Genomic DNA, 23,733 nt, shown 5'->3' with positions numbered 1-23,733 from the left:
CCGCGGAGGCTCGCCCAGGGTCGACGGGCGGACACGGCCAAGGCCGCAGCGCGCGCGCGCATGTGGCCCCGAGCGCTGTCGGCGCCGACCTTGCCTTTTCCGTACTTCGCCGATGATCAGGAGTGTGGGTCGTGACGCTGGAGGTTCTGAAAACTCTTTCTTGAATAACAACATTATCACTATTATTATTGCGGTCATAACGCATCGATTTAAAAACTCGCTACGTAAAATCCCTTTGAGGATAGTATATTAGGAAAGGACCCCAGCCCGTTCAGAGATGAAGCAGACCATCTCTGTGCCGCCTCGTTCCCTCGCCTCAAAAAACCCAAGACTTTTTAACCTCGCAGCGTGTATGCTACCGTTTCAGCGATATCTTTATGCCGAAGATAAAAAAAAAAATAATTTTGATCTTTGGTAGTTTTGTCGGTAACAGGAGAGGCTGTCACTAAACGGGTCAGGGAAGCCTGTGAACTAGTTATCCCTGGAAGCGGCCTCTGTTCAGTCTTCATTTGACTGTGAGCTTTTGCTTTGATCAATATTGAAAGGCTTCTAATCTCGTTTCACTTTTACTTAGACTGGCAAACGAAAGCGTGCTCAGGTCCGCGGCAGGATGAGCAGGGTTGGTGGGGGGCGCTGCTTCTCCTCTCCCTCCCTGCCCCCCAGACCCCCAATCTCTTCTTCCCTTTTTCCTCCTCCTCGAGGAGGGGCCAACCCTTTTATATTAGGAGAGCACCTCCCACTGTAACAGATTTTAGATGACAGTTAATCCACGTATTTTCAGAGGTTTTAACACTGTTTGAAATATTTCTTAAGTAAAATCTCACTTCGAATTTTAACTTCCTTTTTTATTTAAAAACAGTCTCAAAACGGGTCAGGTCATGGGAGAGTCCTTTTACTTTGTTAACTCGTTTAAAAAAGACTTTATTCAATTGATTTCACTCTAATCGATTTGTTTAAACATAGATCCATACTTCGCAGTTTCCACAAAACGGTATCAGACGGGTCCTTCCCTGTAAATGACTTTGCTACTTGGCGTGAAATCACCTTCGAAAATTCGTTGTCCCTTAAAGTCCTTATATAAGGACGTTTTATATAATCGAAAGAGTTAAAAGGGACCACATATTATAACTTTCTGTCGGAGGGTCCAGTCACCGAGACATGAAAGGGACAGGACGCGCGTTAGCTCTGCCTCGGTGCTGGGCCCGCGTGAAGGCTGCGGATGGCTTGGCATATGTGCGCGTACAGTTTCTTTGGTGACTTCCTGTGTTTGATTTTAATTTTTGAGTAAATGAGGTTTTTTTTTAAAAGGTGAATTTGTGTTATATTGGGATATTGTCTATTTAAAAGAAACCACTACTGTCTACTGAAAAAAAACACTATTTTGTTTCCACAGAAACCTGCTAATATTTTAGTTATGGGTGAAGGTCCTGAGCGAGGAAGAGTAAAAATTGGTATGTTATATCTTTGATAAGTCGCAGTGGAGCACTCTTTTAAGACTTTTGCAGGCAGCTGTATCACTTCTAATTTTCGCTTTAATAATATGCATATATTCATGTACTTCCATGTGATCGAAACCATTTTTAAAGAGTATACGTTCAAAGTGAAAAGCGTTTCACACTTTTCAAGGTGTCAGACAATCTTTAGAGACTAAAGTGTTCTAAGTATAAAGTAAGCCACGCAGGTTTCTTAGAAACCTTTCTTTGCCTTCATTAAAAATAGCCCGTGGAGGTGAGTGGCTTCTACCCATGTTAGTCACCAGCCTCACCGTTAGTCCCAATCATACCACCGGCTCTGTCCACCTGGGCAAGATCAGATCAGAACACGTGCCTCTGTCAACCTCATCTAGATTAGGAGTTACCAGCACGGGCGACCACTGAGGCCAGCCGGGCCCAGAACCGTAAGTTCTAGCAGGCCTGCCTCAGGGCCGGCCCTGCCCGCTGAGAAAATGACCGAGCGCCTCAGTCTTGGCACATTTCCCAATAGCTTCATTTCCTTTCGTATCAGAGCAAAACTTTGCCCCCTTCTGGTCTGATAACCTATGAGGATAGAAGTAAATTAATTTATCCTAACTGCTTATTTTCATTGTCATTCCCAAGTTGTGTTTGTCACATTTATTTAGTTTGCTTTGGGTGCGGGCGGGAGAAATACTGTAACTGAACTGTATTAATTCAAAGGCAGCAGGATGGTGGGAGTATTTTTTTAATGAAGTAAATAGTGATTTCCGATTGCATGACTTACTGTGAATTAGAATTATCAGCTGATTTTTACCATGTCACCAGCAAAGAAAACCGTAGGTGTTTCTAACCCTTCTTCCCTCTCCTCCCCTAAAATTCCCCAAATCTCACTTCCCACGGTCAGTTAGACTCAGGGTACTCTCATGCCGTATACACATTCGTCAGTAGTGGGGACATTTGACGCGCCTCGGAGCGCTCCTGGCCACAGCCGGCCTTGGAGAGCCGGGCCTGGCAGGTCCTCACGCGTGCCTTTAAAGGGTTTGTCCAAACCAGTTTGGTAGCATCAAATTCAATCGTAAGTTCAGTGTAGACAAAATATGGAAGACCCAGCCGAACAGTAGTTATACAGATGTGTTCTTCACTGCGAGGTCCGGGGAAAAGTTCGATGGTAAGGCAGTCTAGTTTGGAATTCTACTTCCGTGTAATGTGTGGGGTGGCGGCAGGTTTGGGGGACACTAACGGCTTAAAGCAGTCACATCTAAGAAGAAATATTAGTTCTTCTTTAAACCAGTATTTAGTAATCCGACTCATAGTATTAATTCTTTGCCAAATTTCTGTGTTGTTTTTTTTTAGCCTCCGTAATTGAGTAGATTAGACTAGGGTCTGCTTCATTAAAAACGTGTATCAGTAGAACAAAACGAAACACTCACTCTTGGTGGATGAATCTTGAAATTTTTGAGTAGGTGGGACGATAGCGATTGTTTATTCAACATGTATTTGGCAAAAGCTATGGGTAATGATTCCCTACTTGATACTGAAAGGGATAAAGAGATGAAAAACACAATTTTTGCCTTTAAGAAGATTACAGTGTAATAGGATAAACAGCCATGCCTGAATAGCTACACGACATGTAAAATACACCTCGTTAAATGCCACGCACTGTATCTCAGCATAGCTCCAGCTCTGAGACACGAGTTACGACATCTGTCAAATCGTTCAAGTCCTTCTAACCTCCGTTTCCCCATTTGAAAAAGATGATTGAATCATATGACTTTTAAAGTCTTTCCCAGCTTAACAAAATACTACAAATCTTTAAAATTAAGTTAGTCACATTCAGCCCAAATAGATGCTGGGAAATAGTGGTGTTAACATATGTCTATTCTGCTTTCGAATACACCAGTGAAGGCATATCGAAGCCAGTAATGGATAGCCTTACTCCGATCTAGTTTCTCGGTGCTTGTGACCACTACAGAGAATGGACACGCAGCTCAGCAGTCCTGGCCCCCGCTGGGAGTGTGACAGGTGGGAAGGGATCTGCCCAGCGATCACCCTTGACCTCTGGCAGCAGAGCCGGTCCCATTTTGCAAAGAATGGAGATCTGAACTTTGTCTTAGATGTAGACTTCTGAAAAGGTTTTGTGAGGTTTCAGCACATTTTCCATATCTTGCTAAAAAACAATGGGAAAATTAGAGTAATCAATTAACTTTGTTAAAATGTGTTTACTGAACATGATTTTTTTCTTTCGCAGCCGATATGGGCTTTGCCCGATTATTTAATTCACCTTTGAAGCCTTTAGCAGATTTGGACCCCGTAGTTGTCACTTTCTGGTACCGAGCCCCAGAATTACTTCTTGGAGCGAGACATTATACCAAAGCTATTGGTGAGTAGCACTCGTTAAGATTCCATGACGTTTTCAAAATGGCTCTGTTGTTGTAAAGTCTACATATTTCCATATATTTTTAAATCGAGTAACACAGAAAGTCATAAAAGAGCAAAAAGTAACCTAAAATTCTCCTACCTAGAAATACCATCATTAGCATCATGGGTATATCGTTCCAGACATATCTCTTTAATAAATAGATATTAAAAACATTTTAAGTATCTGGGGTCATCCTATGCATTCTAAGGAAAAAGTGTTTTAAATTTAATTTTATTTGAAAAGAGAAATAAACATGATAAAATTTCTAAAATCATTGAACTTCAGTCAGATGAGTCTTTCACCAAAAGAAATATTAGCTTCTAAAAGCTCCCCTTGCAGTTAAGGAAAAAAATATGAATTAAAAAAAAAAAAGGAGTTTAGAACATTTTAATTCGGTTTTAAATTTTAGATAGTATTGATTACCTCCCTATTACGAAGTATTAGGAAATTAGTGCTCTTATACTTCTACCAACCTCTCAGTTTATAACCTGGATTAGCAATAGCGTTATCATCTTTATTATTACTACTTCGTCAGTGTTCACAGCATTTATTTTCTGCCAGTGAGCGGTACTTCCCGTGGCTTACACTTAGACCGCGTCCTGTAGTGGAGTCAGAGGTCGGCTCCCACGGTCCTTCTGCCGCGCGTTTTCATCACCGACGTCTTTATTCTGCTGCCTTTTATCGTCAAGTACGTTCTTTGCCTCTTTTTGCCTGTATGTTCTGAGTGTGCTTATCGCTTCCCTAACTCGTTCTGTCTTCCTTAGGATGCCATCGCATGGCCTTAAAGCACCTCTCCTCCCTTGGATCGCTCCGTCCCGCCGTCTTCTCTCTTGGCTCTGTGCTGGGCTGGTTTTCATCCTTGGCTCTTCCTTCTTCTTTAAATGCCTCTGGGTCGGACCTGTTTCTTTCTGGGTTTCATTATTTCACCTCTTGTTTGGCTACAGCATATTCTCAAGTCACTTCCTTTGGAAGGGCGTCTTCGAGGTAAATTTTCTCGGTCTTGTATTTCTCAAAAATACTTTTCTCATACATGCCAGTTGGGTAGAGTTCAAATTCTCAGAATCTGACGATGCTCCTTTGTTGTCTTCTGGTATCAGAATCGCTAATGAAACACCTCACGCCAGTCCCCACTCATTCACTGGTGGGTTCCGTGAGGTTTTTTCCTCTCTGAAAACAAACAGAATCTCTCATTCTCACATTTCCCAGGGGCATGCCGGCCCCTCGGCGGGCACATTCACGTCGAGGTTCGTTTCCCGTCTCCCCGTTTCTCTCCTAAACTGAGTGTAGGCAGCTGCGGGACTTCTTGGGTTGATGCTTTATAAACCACTTTTCTTTTCACGGGGTCCTGCCTTTGTCTTTTTCTATTTCTAAGAGCCCCTTCTCATTCTCCGATTCACTTCTTAAATAACATTCGGTGTTGTTTTATGGAAAGAAAAGCTTCTCAAACATCTGTGAGGACAGCGATAACCGTGCCACGTGCCTTGGTCTGGTCCTTCCGTGTGGCAGGGGTTCTGCATCTGTCGGTCGCCCTGCGATCGTCTCTTCATATTTAAGAGTCAGATGACAAAAAGCTGCTTGGGAATTTTGTGCACGTGGATTATAGGACCCGACTTTATTGTGACCAGCAGAGAGCCACGACTGACCGGGGAAACCCCGAATGCCAGCACGCACAAGTCTTTGCTCCGAGGCCGTTCAGATCTTTAAAGAAACAGTCGTCCAACGTTTGGCCCAATCGCTGTGTACCTGGCGGCCCAGGGCAGGGGACGACAGGGTCAGGAGGAGGGTCGGCTCTTCACGATCCAGTTGGTCCTTGGGCATCGCGGGGTGACAGGCATCAAGCACCTGCAGAATCAAAAATCCCCGTGTGGCTTGTCGGCCCTGCACACACGTGGCTGCCCAGCGTGGGCTGAGTGTGCACAGAGGTCGGAGATGGTATTTCAGAGCATGGAACCTCCCAGGGCTGTGCAGGACAGAGCCACCGCCCACTCAGCTGTCACCCTGTGGCCCACGGCCTTCTCTGAACGTTTCGTCCGCCTTTCATCTTCCAGAAACGCGTTTTTGTACGTCTCTGCCTGATCAGGCCTCGACACGGCCGGTCCCTTCCTTTCATTTACATCCTAGTCAGAGTACTATCTCTCCATAGAGAATTTCCTTGAGCACACGGTCTAAGTAACCGCCCTGCCTTCCCCACCTCACTTCTGACTTACCGTCTTGGTAGCATTGACCCGTTTCCAAAACCCATAAAACGCGCAGACCTGGCCCCGCTGCTCCCCAGCGTGGGCCATGCATGGGGCCCTGCCCGCCTGGCCCGTGGTGGGGACTCAGCACGCGCTGCCGAGTGAGGGATGGACCGGGCCCGAGAGTGTCCTCCTGTTCTCTTAACTTATCACCATGGACTTGAACCTCTACTTCTTTGCTGCCATTTCATCGTATACGCGAGAGAAAAGGAGAAACATCTGTGATCGTTTCCCCATATTAATCTTGAATCTGACATGTCTTTTTAAAAAAAAAATTTTTACGTTCGCTAATCTTCATACCTGCTTTGAGAACACATTTTATTTTATGTGAAAATAAAGGTAGATAAAGCTAAGTCAGATGTGGGACTTTTCAACTGTCTTTGGGACTTTTCTATAAATCTAAAACTATTCCAAAATAATATATATATCTAATTTTTTTTTCAAGTCGGAAGGAAAAGTAAAAATTGTTGAGGGTAGTTCTTTTTTTTAGTACATATTATTAGCTAAACACATTTTTTTTTTACAAGTATGTTCTAAATGTACTTAAGAAGCATATAAATTAATATGATACATAGCTATTTTCTCCATCAAGAAAATGAATATTGAAAAGTAGTTTCACTTCTGGTAGAGACATAGTAACAGACCATACAAATAGGAAGTGACTGTCTCATCTTAGTGGCTGTTGGCTGAAAACTTGAGACTTTGAATTGATTTGAATTAATTAAGAAGTGTACTATCACAGAAGTTTGTGAGTCTGGCTCATTATTTATTATCTCTTTTTTTGTTTATGAAACTTTATGTTTTACTGTGAGCATTAAGGTTTGTGTAACGTGTCGTTCCCTGGTGAATGGCGCAGTCCCGCGGTGTTAATGCAGGGCTGTTCGTCACGAAGCTGAGCTGCCAGCAGTTCCGTAGACGCCTTTGTTCAGATGGCTCTAGGATTTGGGGAAGAGAGGCCTTTCTTTGTATCTTTCCCCTCTTCCTCCTTCTCATCAACATCAAAATTTATTGGATAGCTACTAGAGAAACTTTTTAAACCTTAAGAGAAACAAAAATGAATGAACATTACATAGTTTACGCTTAACAGATTTCCAGCCCAGTTGAGAAAAAGTATAAATATATGCATAAAATAATTTTGTCATCTTTGAACAACACAAGTAACAAAGCATTCTGACTTATAGCCTTAGCTCTGTCACTCTGGGTCGGGGAGGGGCGCGGTATGTGTAAGGCATGTAGTCCCTTAGCCTCATTTTCTGAAAATGAGAATCTAACCTAACACACATCTTAGATCCCCGTCAACTCTGAAAGCTCTGTGACCTCGGGTGAAAACAGCTGCCCTTCGAGGTAGGGAGTCAGAGAGGGAGCTGGCTCGGGTGCCACGCTTGAAAGCAGCCCCCGCAGTGGCGAGCCCCACCCCGTGTCTGCCTGAGACTTGGCCAAGGAGAGCCTTGGGGAACAGGCTTCTTCTATCAAAACAGTGGCTCAGAGAAGTTATCATGTGGGTGGGTGGGTATCTTACAGGTTGCTTTTTTGTTAGAGAGAGAAGTCGTACATAAACCATCTCGAATGTCAACGAAAAGGAATAGAATAAAGGAGGAAACAACAAAACTTCTTTACCGTTTCCGGTGTCTCCCACACAATCCCATGCTTCCCGTTACTGGTGCAGGCAGCCTGAAGCTCCATTAGCGGACTTAGGTTCCCCGCACCGGTCCAAGCCTCCTGCCGAGGGCTTCCCTAGCATTTTGACTCCCCTGTCAGATAGTTGTAGTGTGAGCAGCCGACAGAAGAACTTTCGTGGGCGAACGTATACATAATTTCCTAAATACCTTCAGCATCGTTCAGAAGGGCTGAGTCTGCTGGCGGAGTTTGGTGGATTCTCTTACACCGAAGGCTGCTAAGAAGCAGCAGAAGAGCCGAGGGAAAAAATCTGAGCACGTCCAGTAACATGTTCCCACTTCGCGTTACAGACAGATGTTAGTGCCGCGGTCACTTACTCACTCGTTCAGAACTGCAAGCTGAATCCTTAGACCAAAGAGAGGAAATAGGAGGTTAGTAAACATTGTTCTTCCGGGGACAAAGTTTAATTCAGGTTTGAGCGTTCGGGGTTTAGTTCGTTTGATTGACTTTGTGGAGAAGGCTGAGAGAGAGGGTTATTACTTTTTAATTAATGAACGGTAAAGCTCAGATGTTTGTCCTCAAATAACTGAATGCCCACCGATTACGTAGCATGTTAAATGGGAAATAGACAGTAAAATAAGGACCGAGAAAATCCACTCTCTTACTAAGGTAGAAGGTGGTATTAGTATACCTGTTGAGTAAACATTAGCAAGTCTTCCCTCCCTCCCCGCTTTGGGGTCTGTGTAGCTTACCAGTTGCTGTCCGCTTTGCCTGGTTCACTCGGTAGGTACACATGAGCATCACAGATTTTGAGGAGCTAGGGTTTATATGTTTTTAATTTAGAAAATCTCTTTAGAAGGAGTTAGGCAGGTAGGTGAGCATGAAAGGACTCTTCCATGAACTTGGCACTATCAGGAGAAAAAGGCAAGATCAGAAGAAAGACTTATTTATGAAGATTTCAGAATTCGTCTAAAATAATAGCCCGATCAGCTAGCCTGAGATTCACGATTAATGTCCGGATCAAGATTTGGAAGAAAGGAAGGATGTGGAGACTGCTAAAGTCAGATCGTGGTGGAGACATGAAGAAAGAGGTTATTAGGGTGAGGTTAAGCAGGATCCAATAACTGTTTTTCCCCCTTTGCTGACTTTCTATTTTAAAAGTAATGTGGCTTTAGGGATGGCTGAACGACTCACTCGCCTCACCCCTTCCTTTACACACTTTGTCCTGTTCTTGAGAACGCTGAGTAGCGAACCAGAGGGCTTGTCACCGTGTCCTTGGCGCCGTGCAGACTGGCCCGTCCGCCCTCTCTGTGCTCCTCCTACGGGGCTTTCCCGTCTTTCATTTGGTTAAGACCATCAAAGGTTGGGTCTGTACGGGCTACTCCTGGCAAAATAATTTTCGCTAACTTCCTAATTCTCTCATTTACTTTCTGATGTTCAAAACAAAATAGCTTGGTTTACACTTCCGGATGAGACTCTTCGGTAAGGTGGTCTAGGCCAGACTTGATTCTCTGATGTGGGGCCAAACTAATAATGCAAACAACGTCTGTTTTAAAAATCACCCGCTGGTAGTCAGGGCGTATCCTCTTTAAGTCAATAGATGATTAACTTGTTACTCTGAAATGTAAATGTGATAATTTTACATTAAATTAAATACCTATATTCCAGTTTCGGAGTTTAAGAATTCTCCTTTATTTAAAAATTAACAATTCTTTTGGTAACGTAGCTGAACAGTCTGCTTCAATAAAATCGTGATCTTTGTGTATTCCCCTGTAGTTACCACAGGTACTGGTGAGACCAGTGAAAACCACCTGAGTATGCTGTGAGCACATCATTGCACTCAGCGTGGTGAAGTTAGCATGGTTGTTTGAGGGTTTTGTTAAGAGAACTGGAATCCTTTTAGCTTTAAATTCTAACTTGTCATAGAGATCTATCAGACGAAAGCAGTGTGGATGAAAGTTAGCCAGGATCTTAATGTGAATGAAGGCCATTTGCAGTACAGAGAAATCCACTTGCCTGCCCCTTATAAGTAATTCCAGTGAATTTATAGGCTTCATACCCATTTTAAAGGTAGCTTTTTACCACCCATAGGTTCTTGTTCTTATTAAATACTTCAACTCGCAAAATTGGACGCTGCTAGAGCGTAAAGAAACACTTCGAACGAAAACCTGTTCAAGTAGAAATGCCGTTTCATCAGAATATTTGACGTCAGTCGCTATAATTTTCTTGTTGTAACAGCACCTCGCTAAATGTGCTAACACGGGAGGGTGATTATTAGACTTTACAAATTAGCAAGTGCATAACAAGATAAAAAATAGAATTTTGCCACCAAAAAATTGTGCCGATTGTTTTTGGCAATTAGGGCCAATTTCAAAGGCTCTTTGGGTTTTCTGTTTGTTTATTTTTTGTTTAGTTTTGTTTGTTTGTGCTTCCCATGCTCCGTATGTAGCTTTGTATGTATTTCATAGATAAAGTAATGTTCGAGGCATTGAAAACTCGCCCAAAATTCAGCTACTAAATTTGATTTAAACTTGGAACGAAGCCACTAGGTGGGGGGGAGGTATATCAGAGACTGAAAAATTGGGGTGGGTAGAATGGGAATATATATTTACAAATCATATTCTGTGATAGTTATAATTACAATTGCTTAGGAATTAATGTGACTTATTAGGGAAGGAAAGGGAAGAAAAACAGTCCCCGCCAAGATAAAAATGCGTTTTCTTTTGGAAAGAACCACTTTATTTTCCTCCTTTCTTTTTTCTTTTTTCCTTTCCTTTTTTTTTTTTTTTTTTTTTTTTTTTTTTTTTTTTTTTTTTTTTTTGTCTTTTTGTTTTAAAGATATTTGGGCTATAGGGTGTATATTTGCAGAACTACTAACGTCAGAACCAATATTTCACTGTCGACAAGAGGACATCAAAACTAGTAATCCTTATCACCATGACCAGCTGGACAGAATATTCAATGTAATGGGATTTCCTGCAGGTACACATTATGTTTCGTTTTTAAATCACTGTTGTTTGAACTAAGATGTCTTCATTGGAAAGGTGTATAATTTTAGCTGATAAAAGCCACTCTTACTTGATATTTTTTATATTTATGACTTGCATTAATCAAAGATCTATAGAAATAGCAGAATTTGTAGAGTTCACATATTAGCATAAAAATGTTTATGGATTTCCTGAGTTCGAAGGTATATTTTTATTTCGTTTGGTTTTTGTTCGGTTTTGTTTTGTTGTTTGATATTTGAAATGATAAAATATTTGTAGTATCTGTATTAAAAGAGAGACCTTTAGTTCTTACCAGTAGGAACTGTAAATAAAATTCAATAGCATGCATTTTTATCTGGCAGCACATATAATACTGCCATTACTTGAGATCCGGATACAAATTTTGAACAGGATTTTTCTTTAGGGCACTGTACAGCATCACAGTGTGTTGAACAATAGCGTTTTTTGCTCTGTAACCCTTGTCAATAAGAGCGTTCTTTTAAGTGTTCCGTTAGGACAGTCAGAATGTGGGCGGGCGTCTGGTGTCCCACAGCGACCTTAGCTGCACTGATCTGCAGTGGGAGAAGGCCGTCGAGGTGTCCCCTCACAGGCGTTAGGTCTCCCTGGCCAGTCCCAGCCCTTCGTTATTCCTCCGGAAACTTCCCAGGGGTCCGATGACGAGCATTTGTTGAAACCACCTATGTAGTTTTGTCCAGTCGAGTACTTTCCAGACATTGTTTATTCGGAATTTTTCTCAGTCAGCATATCACAGACTAATAAAGCAATATCCAGGAGTTCTAATTTCACGTTCCCTCATAAGGGGATTAAATTATCAGTAAATGCAGAATAACTGCGCAGATGTTACTTTCTCCAAAACCGATTAGCAGTTCTGCAAAGACTGCTTCGTCGCGATGGGACTTCATTTATTCACCGACTATTTCTCGAATACCTGCCACGTGCCAGCCACTGTGTTCAAGAGAAGAGGTCGTTGATATATCAGACACGATTCTCGCCCTCGTGGGGCCGCATCGCACTGTTCTGAGCAGACTATTTAAAGAGTAGATGTGGTTTGGTGGAAAAGAATGGCCTTGGCCTCCCACTCGGAAGGGGTCCGCCCTTCCTGGGGCCCAGGGAAAGGAGCGTGGCTGGGGGCGGGGGGCAGGGGTGGTTCTAGGAGGTTCTTGGTCCAGGAGATTCAACAGTCAGCTCATCAGGAACCGGAAAAGCAGGCAGCAGAGTTCGGATCTGATCTGCTCAAGAATTGAGTATCCATGATAAATTCTTGAGAACCGGTAACGTGATTTATGTTCTATTTTTTAAAGATTCATGTGGCAGTGGCGTGTAAAAATCAGCGGAAGCGAGGTAACTTGTCAGGGAAACCAGCCGCTTGCCCGTAGCAGCGCTCCAGGTATAAAGTGATAATAAGGCTGAAGAATAAAGGGCAAATATATAATTTGTCAATAGGAAGTGTTAAGGGCAGCGTGAAAGATGATCTCAGGATCTCTAGCTTAACAAATCGACACAGTAGAGAAATCAAAGCGAGGAAATAGTTGTGGAGAAAACCCCATTTAGGACCTTAGAGTATATATTTAGTTTACTTTATAACACGTGACATCTGTGGAGGAAGGTGGCCGAGACTCTTCCAGTAAGTCGAAAGAAGATGGAGCCCGTAGACGCCTTCTGAAAAGGCCAGGGTGCCGCTGAGCTGCCCCTTGCAGCCGAGCACCGGGCACACTCTCAGCCAAGGTCCCCGGCAGCGGGGGTGGCAATGCGCTCTGTCGCCTGCACTGCCCCGTAACTCATGCCAGCAAAACTAACCGCTCCGTTTTCTACCGAACGTGTTAGTAGCGGCGCTTGTTTTTGTGAATGTTATTGAAACCAGCCATGGCAACAGCTGTCTTATTAATGAGCTAGTTATGTTCTGTTTCATGCAGTTATTTCTGCTTCTATAGATGGCTGATGTAAAGCAAGGATTTATCGAGGTGTCAGGAAGGAGGGCCATCTAACAAGAAGTGCAGTAAAGCTTCCAAGGGGAAAGACGTTACATTTATCATCGAAGAGACTGGTTGCTGATTTAACCAAGAAATTTGGCGGGAAAGGGGAAAAGCGGTTTTACAACTAGAAATAAAACCATTTAACAACAGAAGTGTTTACTTAGTTATAGAAATTGAGGTAACATACTAAAACATCATAGAAAGTAGGCATCAAAAAGGTAGAAATATCGCTATACAACGATGGAGAGTTGTGTGTACGGTTCAAGATAAGTTGTCTGGTGTAGCTGGCCATTTGTTTGACGTCTGTGCTTTCATGGAGGTTAAAAGCATAGGAAACGTAATGAAAATGGAGGTAGCCTTTATTAAAAGTTCTTGAGAATAGAAACCTAGACAACATAAAATTTTATCAATGTATTTCACAGATAAAGATTGGGAAGATATAAAAAAGATGCCCGAACATTCAACATTAATGAAAGATTTCAGAAGAAATACGTAAGTTGGAAAGAAAATAGATCCTTTGTTGATTTTTTGCTCTTCCAGACTACTTAGTAGAAGATTGAATACTCAACATCATAGAACGTTCAACATAAGATTATTCTAATAAGTAATTTTACGTGTTTACTCTAAAAAATAGTTTACATTATGGCAGTCTTTATTTCTTAAGATGTTTAAATGATGTAAAGAAGGTGAATATCTAATATTAGCAGCTGAGGCAGAAAGAGACCGAACTCAGCAAACCTTGTTCATAGCCGCTTGCCTACCCCACCTGGGTTGTGTAATTTTAAGCAAGTTTTAATAGAGAAGAAATATTTCATTTATTTACAATGCCAGATCAGGGGATTGGGAGAGGGTAGTTTATAGACCTATAACACATTTTCTTCTTTTTTATTTCTTTTAAGGCTGAGTTAAACTTTTGACCCATATGTTTTCAGATAATTGTTGAGATAACATTCATGTGAAAAAAGCTATTCAGTATATATTACTCAAGAAATTATCTTGCGTGTAATCAGTGGTATCCATTCAGAAGTGACCAGTGTGAATATCGAATGAAGTTTAAAATTGATTTGATGCTACTCGTTATGCTACTGATCATGTGATTTTTCAGTAGATGGTCTGTATTGGTTTTGATTAAAATAATTGTCGGGAAACTTCATCCGATGTAAAATGAACCTCAGATCTAATAGAGATATTTCATAGTATTTCTCTTCCAGGTATACCAACTGCAGCCTTATCAAGTATATGGAAAAGCATAAAGTGAAACCAGATAGTAAAGCATTCCACTTGGTAAGCTTTAGAGAACAGTACGGATGAAATGCACTTTCCCCCTTCCTGATTAGCCCATCCTCGGCTTTTTGGGGTCAGTTGACATGGCTTCTCAGCATATTTAGAGTACTTGAATGATAAATGCAGAGATATTGTTGCTACACATACTAGGAAGACATCAAAATGTTTGTTTCTCCACACCCATGCATACTTTGACATGTTAGATGAGATTATCTAAAGATAGTCCTTGCACCAAGTCCATCGAGAACATTTTTTAAATTTTATTATTGGTTTTCATCAGTTATTTAAATATTTCAAAAATTTCGGAGAAGAATTAAGAAGAAAACAACCCCATCATTCAGAAATATTTTTTACAGATTATTTTGTATTTCAACTCTTCGAAAGACCGTTTACAAAAATTTTAACTCCCAAGATGCCTCTTATAGACTTGGGTATTAGAAATCCTTCGGCGATGGTATGTATTATTTGCCTTTGCTGAAAGAGTTTGAGAAAGACAGTATTTCTCAATGTATAATGGAAATCTGATTTGACCTAGAATCTAAGTTAACCCATGCACTTTCAAGGTAATTTATGATAAGGTTATATTCAGCTATTGCCAGCTAAAATTTGTTTACAATAAAACTTTTCATTCTTATCCCGTGAAAATTAAACATGTTCTTCAGTTTATGCTTTCCCCAAAAGTCACACACCATAACAGGGAGACTTTGAGGAAGTGGGTTGTATTTCGCTTGGCTTAAAATTCTTTTACTCCTTTATTCTTAATATTTTTAAATGATTTCATTAAATGGGAATTTTTTTTTTTTTTTTTTTACTTTGAAAGGATTAACTTTCTTTTATTACAGTCCAGTCCACTTGGCCAACATTTCTTGTATTTCTGTTTTTCTTCTCCTTCCACTGTTTCCGCTTCCGCATCTTCTGCTGATTTTTATATTGTCACGTATCATATATTTCATATCTTAGCAGTAATTTCAAAAGCAGTGCTGAACATACCATATTACCACACAATGTATTCTTATCCAAATAATGGTTAATTATAATGTACTTACTGAAGGTAAGTTAGAGCCTACGAAAGTATGAACTTATTTATTCTAACAAATTAATGGTAACAGTGATAGATCAAAAGTCGTGATTTAAAGGAATTACTCTTACTTCCCTCCGACTCACTGCTACTCAGAATAGTCTGAGGTGACTGACCTCTGAAATTCGACAGATGTACATCCTTGCAACTTAATTTGCTTGTTTTTACCTAAATGACCTATCTTGGGTGGTCCCATCTGAAAGCTCAAATATGACTCCATTAAAACCATCGAGTATTTTAAATAGCAAATTCATGCTTCTCCTTTCGACTCTAAAAATAAAATCGCGCTTCCGTTGAAATGTCAGGTCATTAAAATTAAATTTAAATCTCACCATCCTGAGCGTCTGTATTTTAAAATATTTTATGTCCTTCTGTCCTCCGATTGTGTCATCTCCCGTTAAGCCTCAGCCCGTCCGTTAGTTCCTTGGTTTGCAGGAGGAGGGTGACCTGGGAACTTGCGGGAGTGCACCCCTTTGGGCTCCTGCCCAGGTGGCCCGGCGGAGCCCTGGGGGCCGCGTCTGTTTCTGAGAAGGGCTCCGGGGGACTGTTGTCCTCTAAAGCCTGAAAACCACTGTATTACACCGGAGTCCACTATTTAGATCATCTCTCTCTCTTTTTTGCCCTTTGGCTTAGCCTTATTTTATTTCTTTAAATGAATTTCAGATTTCAATTCTAATACCTGCTCTTCGAGACAAGCAAAATGATAAAATACAAAAATGCTTAAAGACAGCTGAACAACACCCGCTCCCAGCAATGCCCGTGTCCCCCACTGACTCCCCCACTCACTCCCGCTTGTCATAAAAAGTGACTGGCGCTGTCAGCTCAGTGTGGCAACTTCCACACGTCTCTCCTTGTGTGCAGACATACACAAGTAGATGAGTACACATACGAGCACGCACAGCAGCCGGGAGTTCTGATTTTTTTTTGGTTTCACAAGTGCACGTCGCTCCAAACAAGCACGTTTGAACTCCTCATGTCCCCTGGACATCTCTGTGAGTCAGTAAAGGTGGATCTCTCACCACACGTACTGAGCCGAATGGGAAGGAGATAGGACGGAAGGAAGGAAGAAGGTGGCCAGATGGCTTGGGTTTTACGGGACAGGGTTGTAGAGCTGTCGGCTGCAGATGCACAGTGTCTGCAAGGCAGAGAGAGCAGTCCCGCAGACATCAGGGGCACCCTCAGTTTCAAAACAGGGGACCATCACCTCACTTTCAACAGGACGATGACCTCTCCCCGAAGCTGTGGCACAGGGCCACCCAGCGTGATGGGGTGGGGCCACCCCGCAGAGGCCTAGGGACCCCCGTCTGGCAGAACTGCCTGGATGGAGCTGCACTCCGGGGCGTCTAGACGGCCACGCGTCGGCCAGAGGGGATTGTTCTGGAGACTTAGCATCTCACGGAGCGCCCGTGCTGGGCTGTGGGCCTGCCTGGGACCCGTCGCGCCTGCCTGCCTTCCTGCTTCCCGTCCGTCCTGTGCCCGTCCCACCGTTGCTTTGGAAGCATGTCACATGCTTGATTGCACAGGCTCGTTCACATCTGATTTAGATGCTGTTTAAGTGAGACTTCGGACTTTAGACTCGAGTGATGCTGAAACGCGTTAAAACTTTTGGAGCCGTTGGGATCGCATGAATGCATTTGGCACTGAGAAGGCCAAGGATGGGGGGTGGGGGAGCAATGAACCCCTTAAACCACAGGTTAAAATCAAACATTCTAGGTCACAGCCTTCAGTAAACTTTCTAGTCTCCATCTGACAAATGGGGTTTCAGAGAAGTCAGGTAACTTGTTCACTCACTCAACTAATCAGTGTCAATTCTGGATTTCAACCCAAGCAGCCTCCTTCCACAATCCACTCATAGCCATACATTAGAAGTACATTAGAAGTTCTGTGTCCGTCACCGTATTTATTTAGACTAGTACAGCACAACCCAGGAGAATTTCCTCTGATGACCTGTGTCCCTGGCCACGTGTGGCTGTTAAGCTCTAGACATGTAAATGATATGACTGAGAAATCGATTTTTTAAATTTCTTTTTAATTTATTTGGGTTTAAATCTACACATGTGGCTAGTCTCTTACTTGTGTTAGCTATATTTTCCCCCTCGATAGGAAAAGAGCAAAAAAATGTAAGAATTTTTGCCCTCTTCTAAATCGGGTAAGGCAATTTAGATAATGTAGGGAAAAGATCATTGGTTTAGAATAAGAAAATATAAGTTTAGTTACTTATAGGAGAACCACATGACATAATCAATATTAGAATGACTAAAATATGAATTACTGTATTAAATTTAATAATTAGGAGGGTTTTTTTTTATTAATTTAAGGGAGTAAATGCCCTCCAAATTGTGGTGTCACTCATCAAAAAACATGCACGTCGCGCGCGCGCGCCATAGAGCATAACTATGAGAAGTAACGCGCAATGTTTCCATGATTTACGGTTCCAGCTTCAGAAGTTGCTCACCATGGACCCAATCAAGCGAATTACCTCAGAACAGGCTATGCAGGATCCCTACTTCTTAGAAGACCCACTTCCTACGTCAGAGTAAGTGACCGGTTTATCAACTCGCCGGTGTGGCAGAGTTTGGGGGGGCGCCTCCTTGCTTTAAGCTGTCAACTCCAAGTTGCCACTCCGCTCACATGGGGACCCATAGAAATGCTGGACGAGCAAAAATTGTGCTCTGATGACCGAAGTTTCACGTCGGGGGGTCATAGGTCAGAGGTGTCCCTGTCCCTCTCAGGCCTGCGTGTCAGCAGTGATGCAGCTGTATGGTGGCAGGTGGTCGACGCTGTAGCTCGCTCAGACGCTCTGAGGTCGCTCACGGCCTGTGGTTACAGTTCAGTGTTCTGATTGCGAAATAAATTCGTATCCCCCATTCCGTCTTTTATTTTAAATGCAGTAGGGAGGGTAAGAATAATTATGTTTGAATAGTGACATTTCCGCCGGAATCTATATTTCGGTGGTCGCCATCAAAGAGTTCACGCTGGGAGAAAAGAAAAAGTCGAGTCCTATTAGACGATGATTGATGATTTTGATACAATGGAAAGCCCTCGAATGACCTACTCTGGTGTCACTGGTGAGAAGAAAAGATTCATTTTGTCCCAGTTGTGTGAAAGGTTTTTACGTTACACATTTGGAGACAAAGTCCATCTGAAAAGATTAAAATGAAAAACCACTCAAATGAAGCATTAGAAATGCCGATTAGTATGCCAGAAATTGTGTTTCTTTTTCCTTCGGTCAGTGTTTTTGCCGGTTGTCAGATTCCTTACCCAAAACGGGAATTTCTAACAGAAGAAGAACCTGATGACAAAGGAGACAAAGTAAGTATCAAAGTAAGTACAGTCGGCGCTTCTGGCGCGGGCCAGCGTCGCGGGCGCCTTCCCTGGTGCGGGTGTATCTTGTTCTTCTTCTGAGTTGAACTTTATTTTTCTGTTGACCCAATTGAGAAGAACCAGCAGCAGCAGCAGGGCAATAACCACACGAACGGAACCGGCCACCCCGGCAATCAGGACAGCGGCCACACGCAGGGACCCCCGCTGAAAAAGGTGCGCGTCGCCCCGCCGACCACTACCTCAGGTGGACTGATCATGACCTCAGACTATCAGGTACTGGACGCGCGGCGTGCCGCCTTGGCGGCCCCTTTCGTACCGGTTTTTCTGACCACGATGTCACGTGTCCGCTCTTTCTAAGATGTCACTTTCGCTAGACTTGGCAGAGTTTAGAATTATATGACTTATTGAACAGACTTTGAAAGAGGAAAGCCATAGATCACGGCTAATCTTGTATAGCGTTCGCCTTGGGAGCGAGTAGCATGAGACGCAGGTGCAGGGGCGGGAATAATAACGCAGCAGGTGACAGGTAGAGGCCCCTGAACTCTGCCTCTGTTCTCTTCCTTTGGGCCAGTTGTAGAGTTCGGGATGCTACTCTGACATTTCAGTAATTATCATTATACTTTTGAATATGACTTGCGGCAGAGAGTGAGATTCATTCGTTTAAAGGACCCAAAAAGATTTAGTGCCGAGGAAAGTGATTCTGCGGCATCCCTTCTCGCCACGTCCATTTTTATCCGTTAGTCGTGCGTGCGCGTCGCGTCGCTTCCTCTGAAGACGCGAGCACGCGAATCTGCTTGGAATGTCTTAACGTGCACGTCGAGTTCACGTGTAAAGCTGTCAAGCACGTTAGTTATGATTTCTCAAATAGGTGCAGAACAGCACGAAAAGGGGGTGCTGCTGTAGAACAACACAGCGTAGTCATGGACTTCGCACAGAAAAGCGGATACTAATAAAGATTTGGGGGTTCGGCCCTTTGAACGCGAAAGCTGCTGCGCGGCCCAAGACTTCTACTGGGGTCTTGAAGCCGTGGCGTCGGCGGCGCGCGGACGCGCGTGGCCAGCCCCGCCGGCGCGGCAGGGGGCGCCCGCGTCACCTTCCCCCTCCGCCTGCTTTTCCAGCGTTCCAACCCACATGCTGCCTACCCCAACCCCGGAGCCAGCGCCTCGCAGCCGCAGAGCAGCATGGGCTACTCCACTACCTCGCAGCCGCCGCCGCAGTACGCGCACCAGGCGCACCGGTACTGAGCCGCGCGCCCGCCCGCCTGCCCGCCGCGCGCCCCCGCGGGGACCTGGCGCCGCCCGGAGCCGGCCCCCCGCCCCCGCCCCCGCCTGCCGCAGGAGCGGGCAGCGGCGTCCAAGGTGTACCTGTTTCGGAGTTAGACTTGAACAGAAAGTGCTAGCACAGTTTGTGTCGTGGATTTGCTACTTCCATAGTTTACTTGACATGGTTCAGACTGACAGGCGTTCTCTTCGGTGGCAGTCTGTAGCAGTTGAAGCTGTGAAGTGTGCTAGGGGCAAGCGTGTGTCGTCTACGTGGTGAATTCTTTCCGTGTAAGAGCATTATCTGACCAATAGTACACACACACACACACACACACACACACACACACACACACACACACACACACACACACACACACACACACACACACACACACGTACTTGAAACACACAGTATATGTTAACTCAACAAAATAACCGAGACTCAGACGAGACTATTTTGGTATGCCTTTCATCTTAGTGTCTTATCAGTGGGTTGGTCCATTTTCTACATAATCAGTGTTTTTGACCAAGACTATTGCTTGGATTTGTTTGAAAGTACAAAAAGTCACATCGTTTTTTTTTTTTTTCCCGGAAAGGTTTCAGAACTCCCAAAGATTTAATTTCCAACTTCTAAGTTTGTTTTTATTTTCAATCTATGACTTGACTGGTATTAAAGCTGCTATTTGATAGTAATTAAATATGTTGTCATTGATATAAACCTGTTTGGTTCAGCAAACAAACTAAAATGATTGTCATAGACGGTGTTTTATTTTTCCTGTTGGTGTTGCTGATTCGTGAGCATGCTTTAAGATGAAAAAAGCATGAATGATAATTTCCTTTAAAAGGTGCGGCATCCGATTCAGATATTTTGTCCTGATTTTAAAGCTGGTTGGTGTAGTGCTATTAAAATTTCGTTCAGTTAATTTTCTTTTTTAAAACTTGTTCGCACGTCGTTTAGGGAGCCCTTACTTCAGCAAAGGAGAGGGAGTAGGAGAGCCTTAGCATTTTTGAGGAAAAAAAAAAAACTATAACATACAATGTACTGTATCAAACTATTTTACATGAATGACACAAGTATTCTGAATTTAAAGAAAAATTGAACATTGTTAAAAACAAGGTGTTATGTAATAAATTTATTTTTCATAAATCAAAATATGGAGTCCGCTGTATTTTTACATACACAGTTTTATTTTAAAATGTGCCTTGACAAGTGGCTCTAAATTAATCTCTTCAGCTGTTTTCATTAAGAATAATAATAACGTATTTTGCCTCCATAATGTAGTAACGATGTGTGATTAAGATGTGGAATCTGTTACTCGTAGTCCTATGAGATATGAAACAGACACCTTTCTAACTGCAAGTAATTGTGATGAGCCTTCCGTTTCTAAAATAACACCTAATTCTTTGTCATGCTGTTCTGTCCCAAATAATATTTTTCTTTCCTCCTTCTGCACAAAATACAGAAGATAAAACAACTAACAGATTTTTTTTTTTTCTTAAAAATATTCAACTCATTCACATGAAAACATTCTAAAACATTTTAAAAACGGGAGAATTCCAGGACTGGGAGGCCCGACCATAACAAAACTCATCAAACTATACACTTTAAATCTCCGATTTGCATAGTATGTAAATTAGGCCTTCAAGTTGATTTACTTAAAATCCAATGGGCGTAAAGCACTTAGCGTCTGCCTGGCATCTAAGCATTCGTGCAATGTTAGCTGGTGTTAGTGTTCTCTCTATGTGGAAATAGGATTTTTTTTCTTAAGTCTTAAAATACGACCTAGCAGGTAAGTTAAATTTTCAGGGCCATTTCACGGCCTAACGTTTCCTAGCCTCTCGCGAATCAACTTTAAGCATTTACACGCGCATAAGTGGAAGGCTAGAGGATCGATAACCCCAGGGCCGAAATATCAAAAGGTACCGCCGAATTCAGTAGTCTTCATTAAGTGTTTTCTTTTTAAGTTCGACTAGGTTTAGGGGCTCCTGCTTTTCAAAAATGTTACTGAGCAAATATTCATCTCCCCTGGGGACAGCTACGAAGGTTCTCATAGCCTGAGAATATTCTTTGAGGGAGCAAGAGAATTGAATGCACTGGACGTTTACTAAGCGTCTGGTGTGTGTTTAATAGTCTGTGAGGACTTGGGGCCAGATCGAACTGAGACCACGGTCCCTGTCCTCAGACACACGAAGATTCGACTCAGTTGAGACGTCGGTGCCCACATAGGAAACACAGCAGCGGGAGCCCCACGTGGAGGGTTAGGGACCATGACTCTTTCTCTTCTGAGCCAAGGAAGTCGCCTCGGAGGGAAAGGGTCCTTGGGCGTGGGGATTGGCGTGGAGCTTGGGAAGGGACGTGGTGTTTCAGGTCGGGAGGCCGAGGTCGTGGCCCTGCCAGTCACTTAACAGAAGGCCTTGGTCCAGTCCTTCAGCTTTCCCACCCCTGTAAGTCACAATGGTAGTGACTGGGTCACAGAAACACCGAAAGTCACTGTGCAAAAGCAAGCTAGAAATCACCACCACTTAAAGTTGCATAATTAACTTCATTATCTCAGTTGGACCCTTAAAGTCACACCGAATGCCTACCAGCCTGGGCACCGCGTGAAGCATTTTACGCATTTATTATTCCTCACAGAGACCTTGGGAGTTAAATAGTATTTTACAAATGAGAAAAAATGAAGTTCTGAGAGATTGTGCCCCGCTCGTCACTCTGTCGGCTAGGTGGCGAAGCTAGATTTGCTTACCTCGGCTTCCGGGCCCCAGAGAAATCTGGCCAGGACGGTGAAAGATTGGACATTGAAAAAAAAGTTGAAAAATTAAAGACCTACCCAAATGGAAAGACATATGGGTTTATAGATAGGGAGACAACATTGTCGAGATATCAATACAGCCCAAAGCAATCTACAGATAATGGGATCCCTATCAAAATTCCAACTGCCTTTTTTATAGAGATGGGAGAGATTTTCCTCAACTTCATATGGAATCAGAAGGGACCCCGAACAGCCAAACAATGTTGAAAAAGAATAAAATTGGAGGACTCCCACTTTTGACTTTAACCTTTCCTGCAAAGCTACAGGAATTGAAATTAGTGTGGCACTAAGGACTGTTTTTAAAATGACTTTCTGATTCTGTTGACATCGTCTTTGTGATATTTTTTATTTCCTGGGGTTTTTTTTTATTTAAAAAAATGAAAAACATTTATCTAAATGTTCATTTACAGTTAAAAATCTGCAGTTTGAAACAGTGTGATAAAGTGTTTTCTTTTTTCATCAAACGTTTGGGTTTTAAAATAAAAACAGCAAATTAAAATTTGAGCAAACTATAAGCAAAAATAACCTGCTTTTTTGGTAAATGTTGTTGCTTTGAAACTTAAAGAGTTATCGGAATATACGCAATTTCTTAAAAAAAAAAGTACGGTACTTACAGAAGTCAGACACATAGATCCAATGGAATAGAATAGAGAGCCCAGAAATAGTCCCTCACATGTAAGGCCAGTCAATGTTTTACGAAGGTAGATGTTTTACCATTCATTAGGGAGAGAACAGTCTTCAATAAATGGTGCTAAGGAAAACTGGATGTCCACATGCAAAAGAATGAGGCTGGGGCCCTTAGCTAAGCCCATATCCGAAATTAACTGAACATGGATCGAGGTCCTAATTCTTAACAGCTAGAACTGTAAAACTCTTAGAGGAACACATTAGAGAAAAATCTTCACGACACTGGATGTTGCCAATGATTCCATAGATACGACACCAAAAGCACAGGCAACAGAAGGGAAAAATTAATTGGACGTCATCAAAATTAAGGACTTTTGTGCATCAGAAGATACTGTCAAGAAACTAAAAGGACAACCTACAAAATGGTTTGAAAAAATATCTGCTCATCATTTATCTTACAGGATATACATTTTTCTTTTGTTCAAAGAACTTCCTTTAACATTTTTCATCGTTTTAAGTTTGCTGGCAGTGAATTCTCTCAGCTCCTGTTTATCTGAAAAAATAAATATTTTGCCTTCATTTTGAAAAGATATAATTGGAAAATGATTTCTACTTTAGAGATGCCTCTCCATTGTCTGTC

At 42.6% G+C, this 23,733-nt stretch overlaps 1 protein-coding gene across 10 annotated transcripts in view; it reads left to right on the top strand.

The window, feature by feature from the left end:
• Positions 1–19,988, top strand: part of CDK8 (cyclin dependent kinase 8) — an 86,876-nt gene extending 66,888 nt beyond the window's left edge. For 4 of the 10 annotated variants that reach the window (XM_039862974.1, XM_039862992.1, XM_039862997.1 and 1 more), the window contains 9 exons: positions 1,394–1,451; positions 3,703–3,834; positions 10,566–10,709; positions 13,131–13,200; positions 13,920–13,992; positions 17,509–17,606; positions 18,304–18,382; positions 18,509–18,667; positions 19,513–19,988. In XM_039862974.1, coding sequence (XP_039718908.1) covers positions 1,394–1,451; positions 3,703–3,834; positions 10,566–10,709; positions 13,131–13,200; positions 13,920–13,992; positions 17,509–17,606; positions 18,304–18,382; positions 18,509–18,667; positions 19,513–19,638 — 939 coding nt within the window. In that variant the 3' untranslated portion in view covers positions 19,639–19,988. The remainder of the gene's footprint in view (positions 1–1,393; positions 1,452–3,702; positions 3,835–10,565; positions 10,710–13,130; positions 13,201–13,919; positions 13,993–17,508; positions 17,607–18,303; positions 18,383–18,508; positions 18,668–19,512) is intronic. The other 6 variants (XM_039862946.1, XM_039862967.1, XM_039862935.1 and 3 more) reach the window with 6 other exon arrangements.
• Positions 19,989–23,733: the final 3,745 nt, after the last annotated feature.

The sequence above is a fragment of the Pteropus medius genome, unplaced genomic scaffold (genome assembly GCF_902729225.1).
Source record: "Pteropus medius unplaced genomic scaffold, Ma_sr-lr_union100, whole genome shotgun sequence".
Lineage (NCBI taxonomy): Eukaryota > Metazoa > Chordata > Mammalia > Chiroptera > Pteropodidae > Pteropus > Pteropus medius.
The sequence above is the reverse complement of the archived record's forward strand: the minus strand, read 5'-3'. Positions and strand labels throughout refer to the sequence as shown.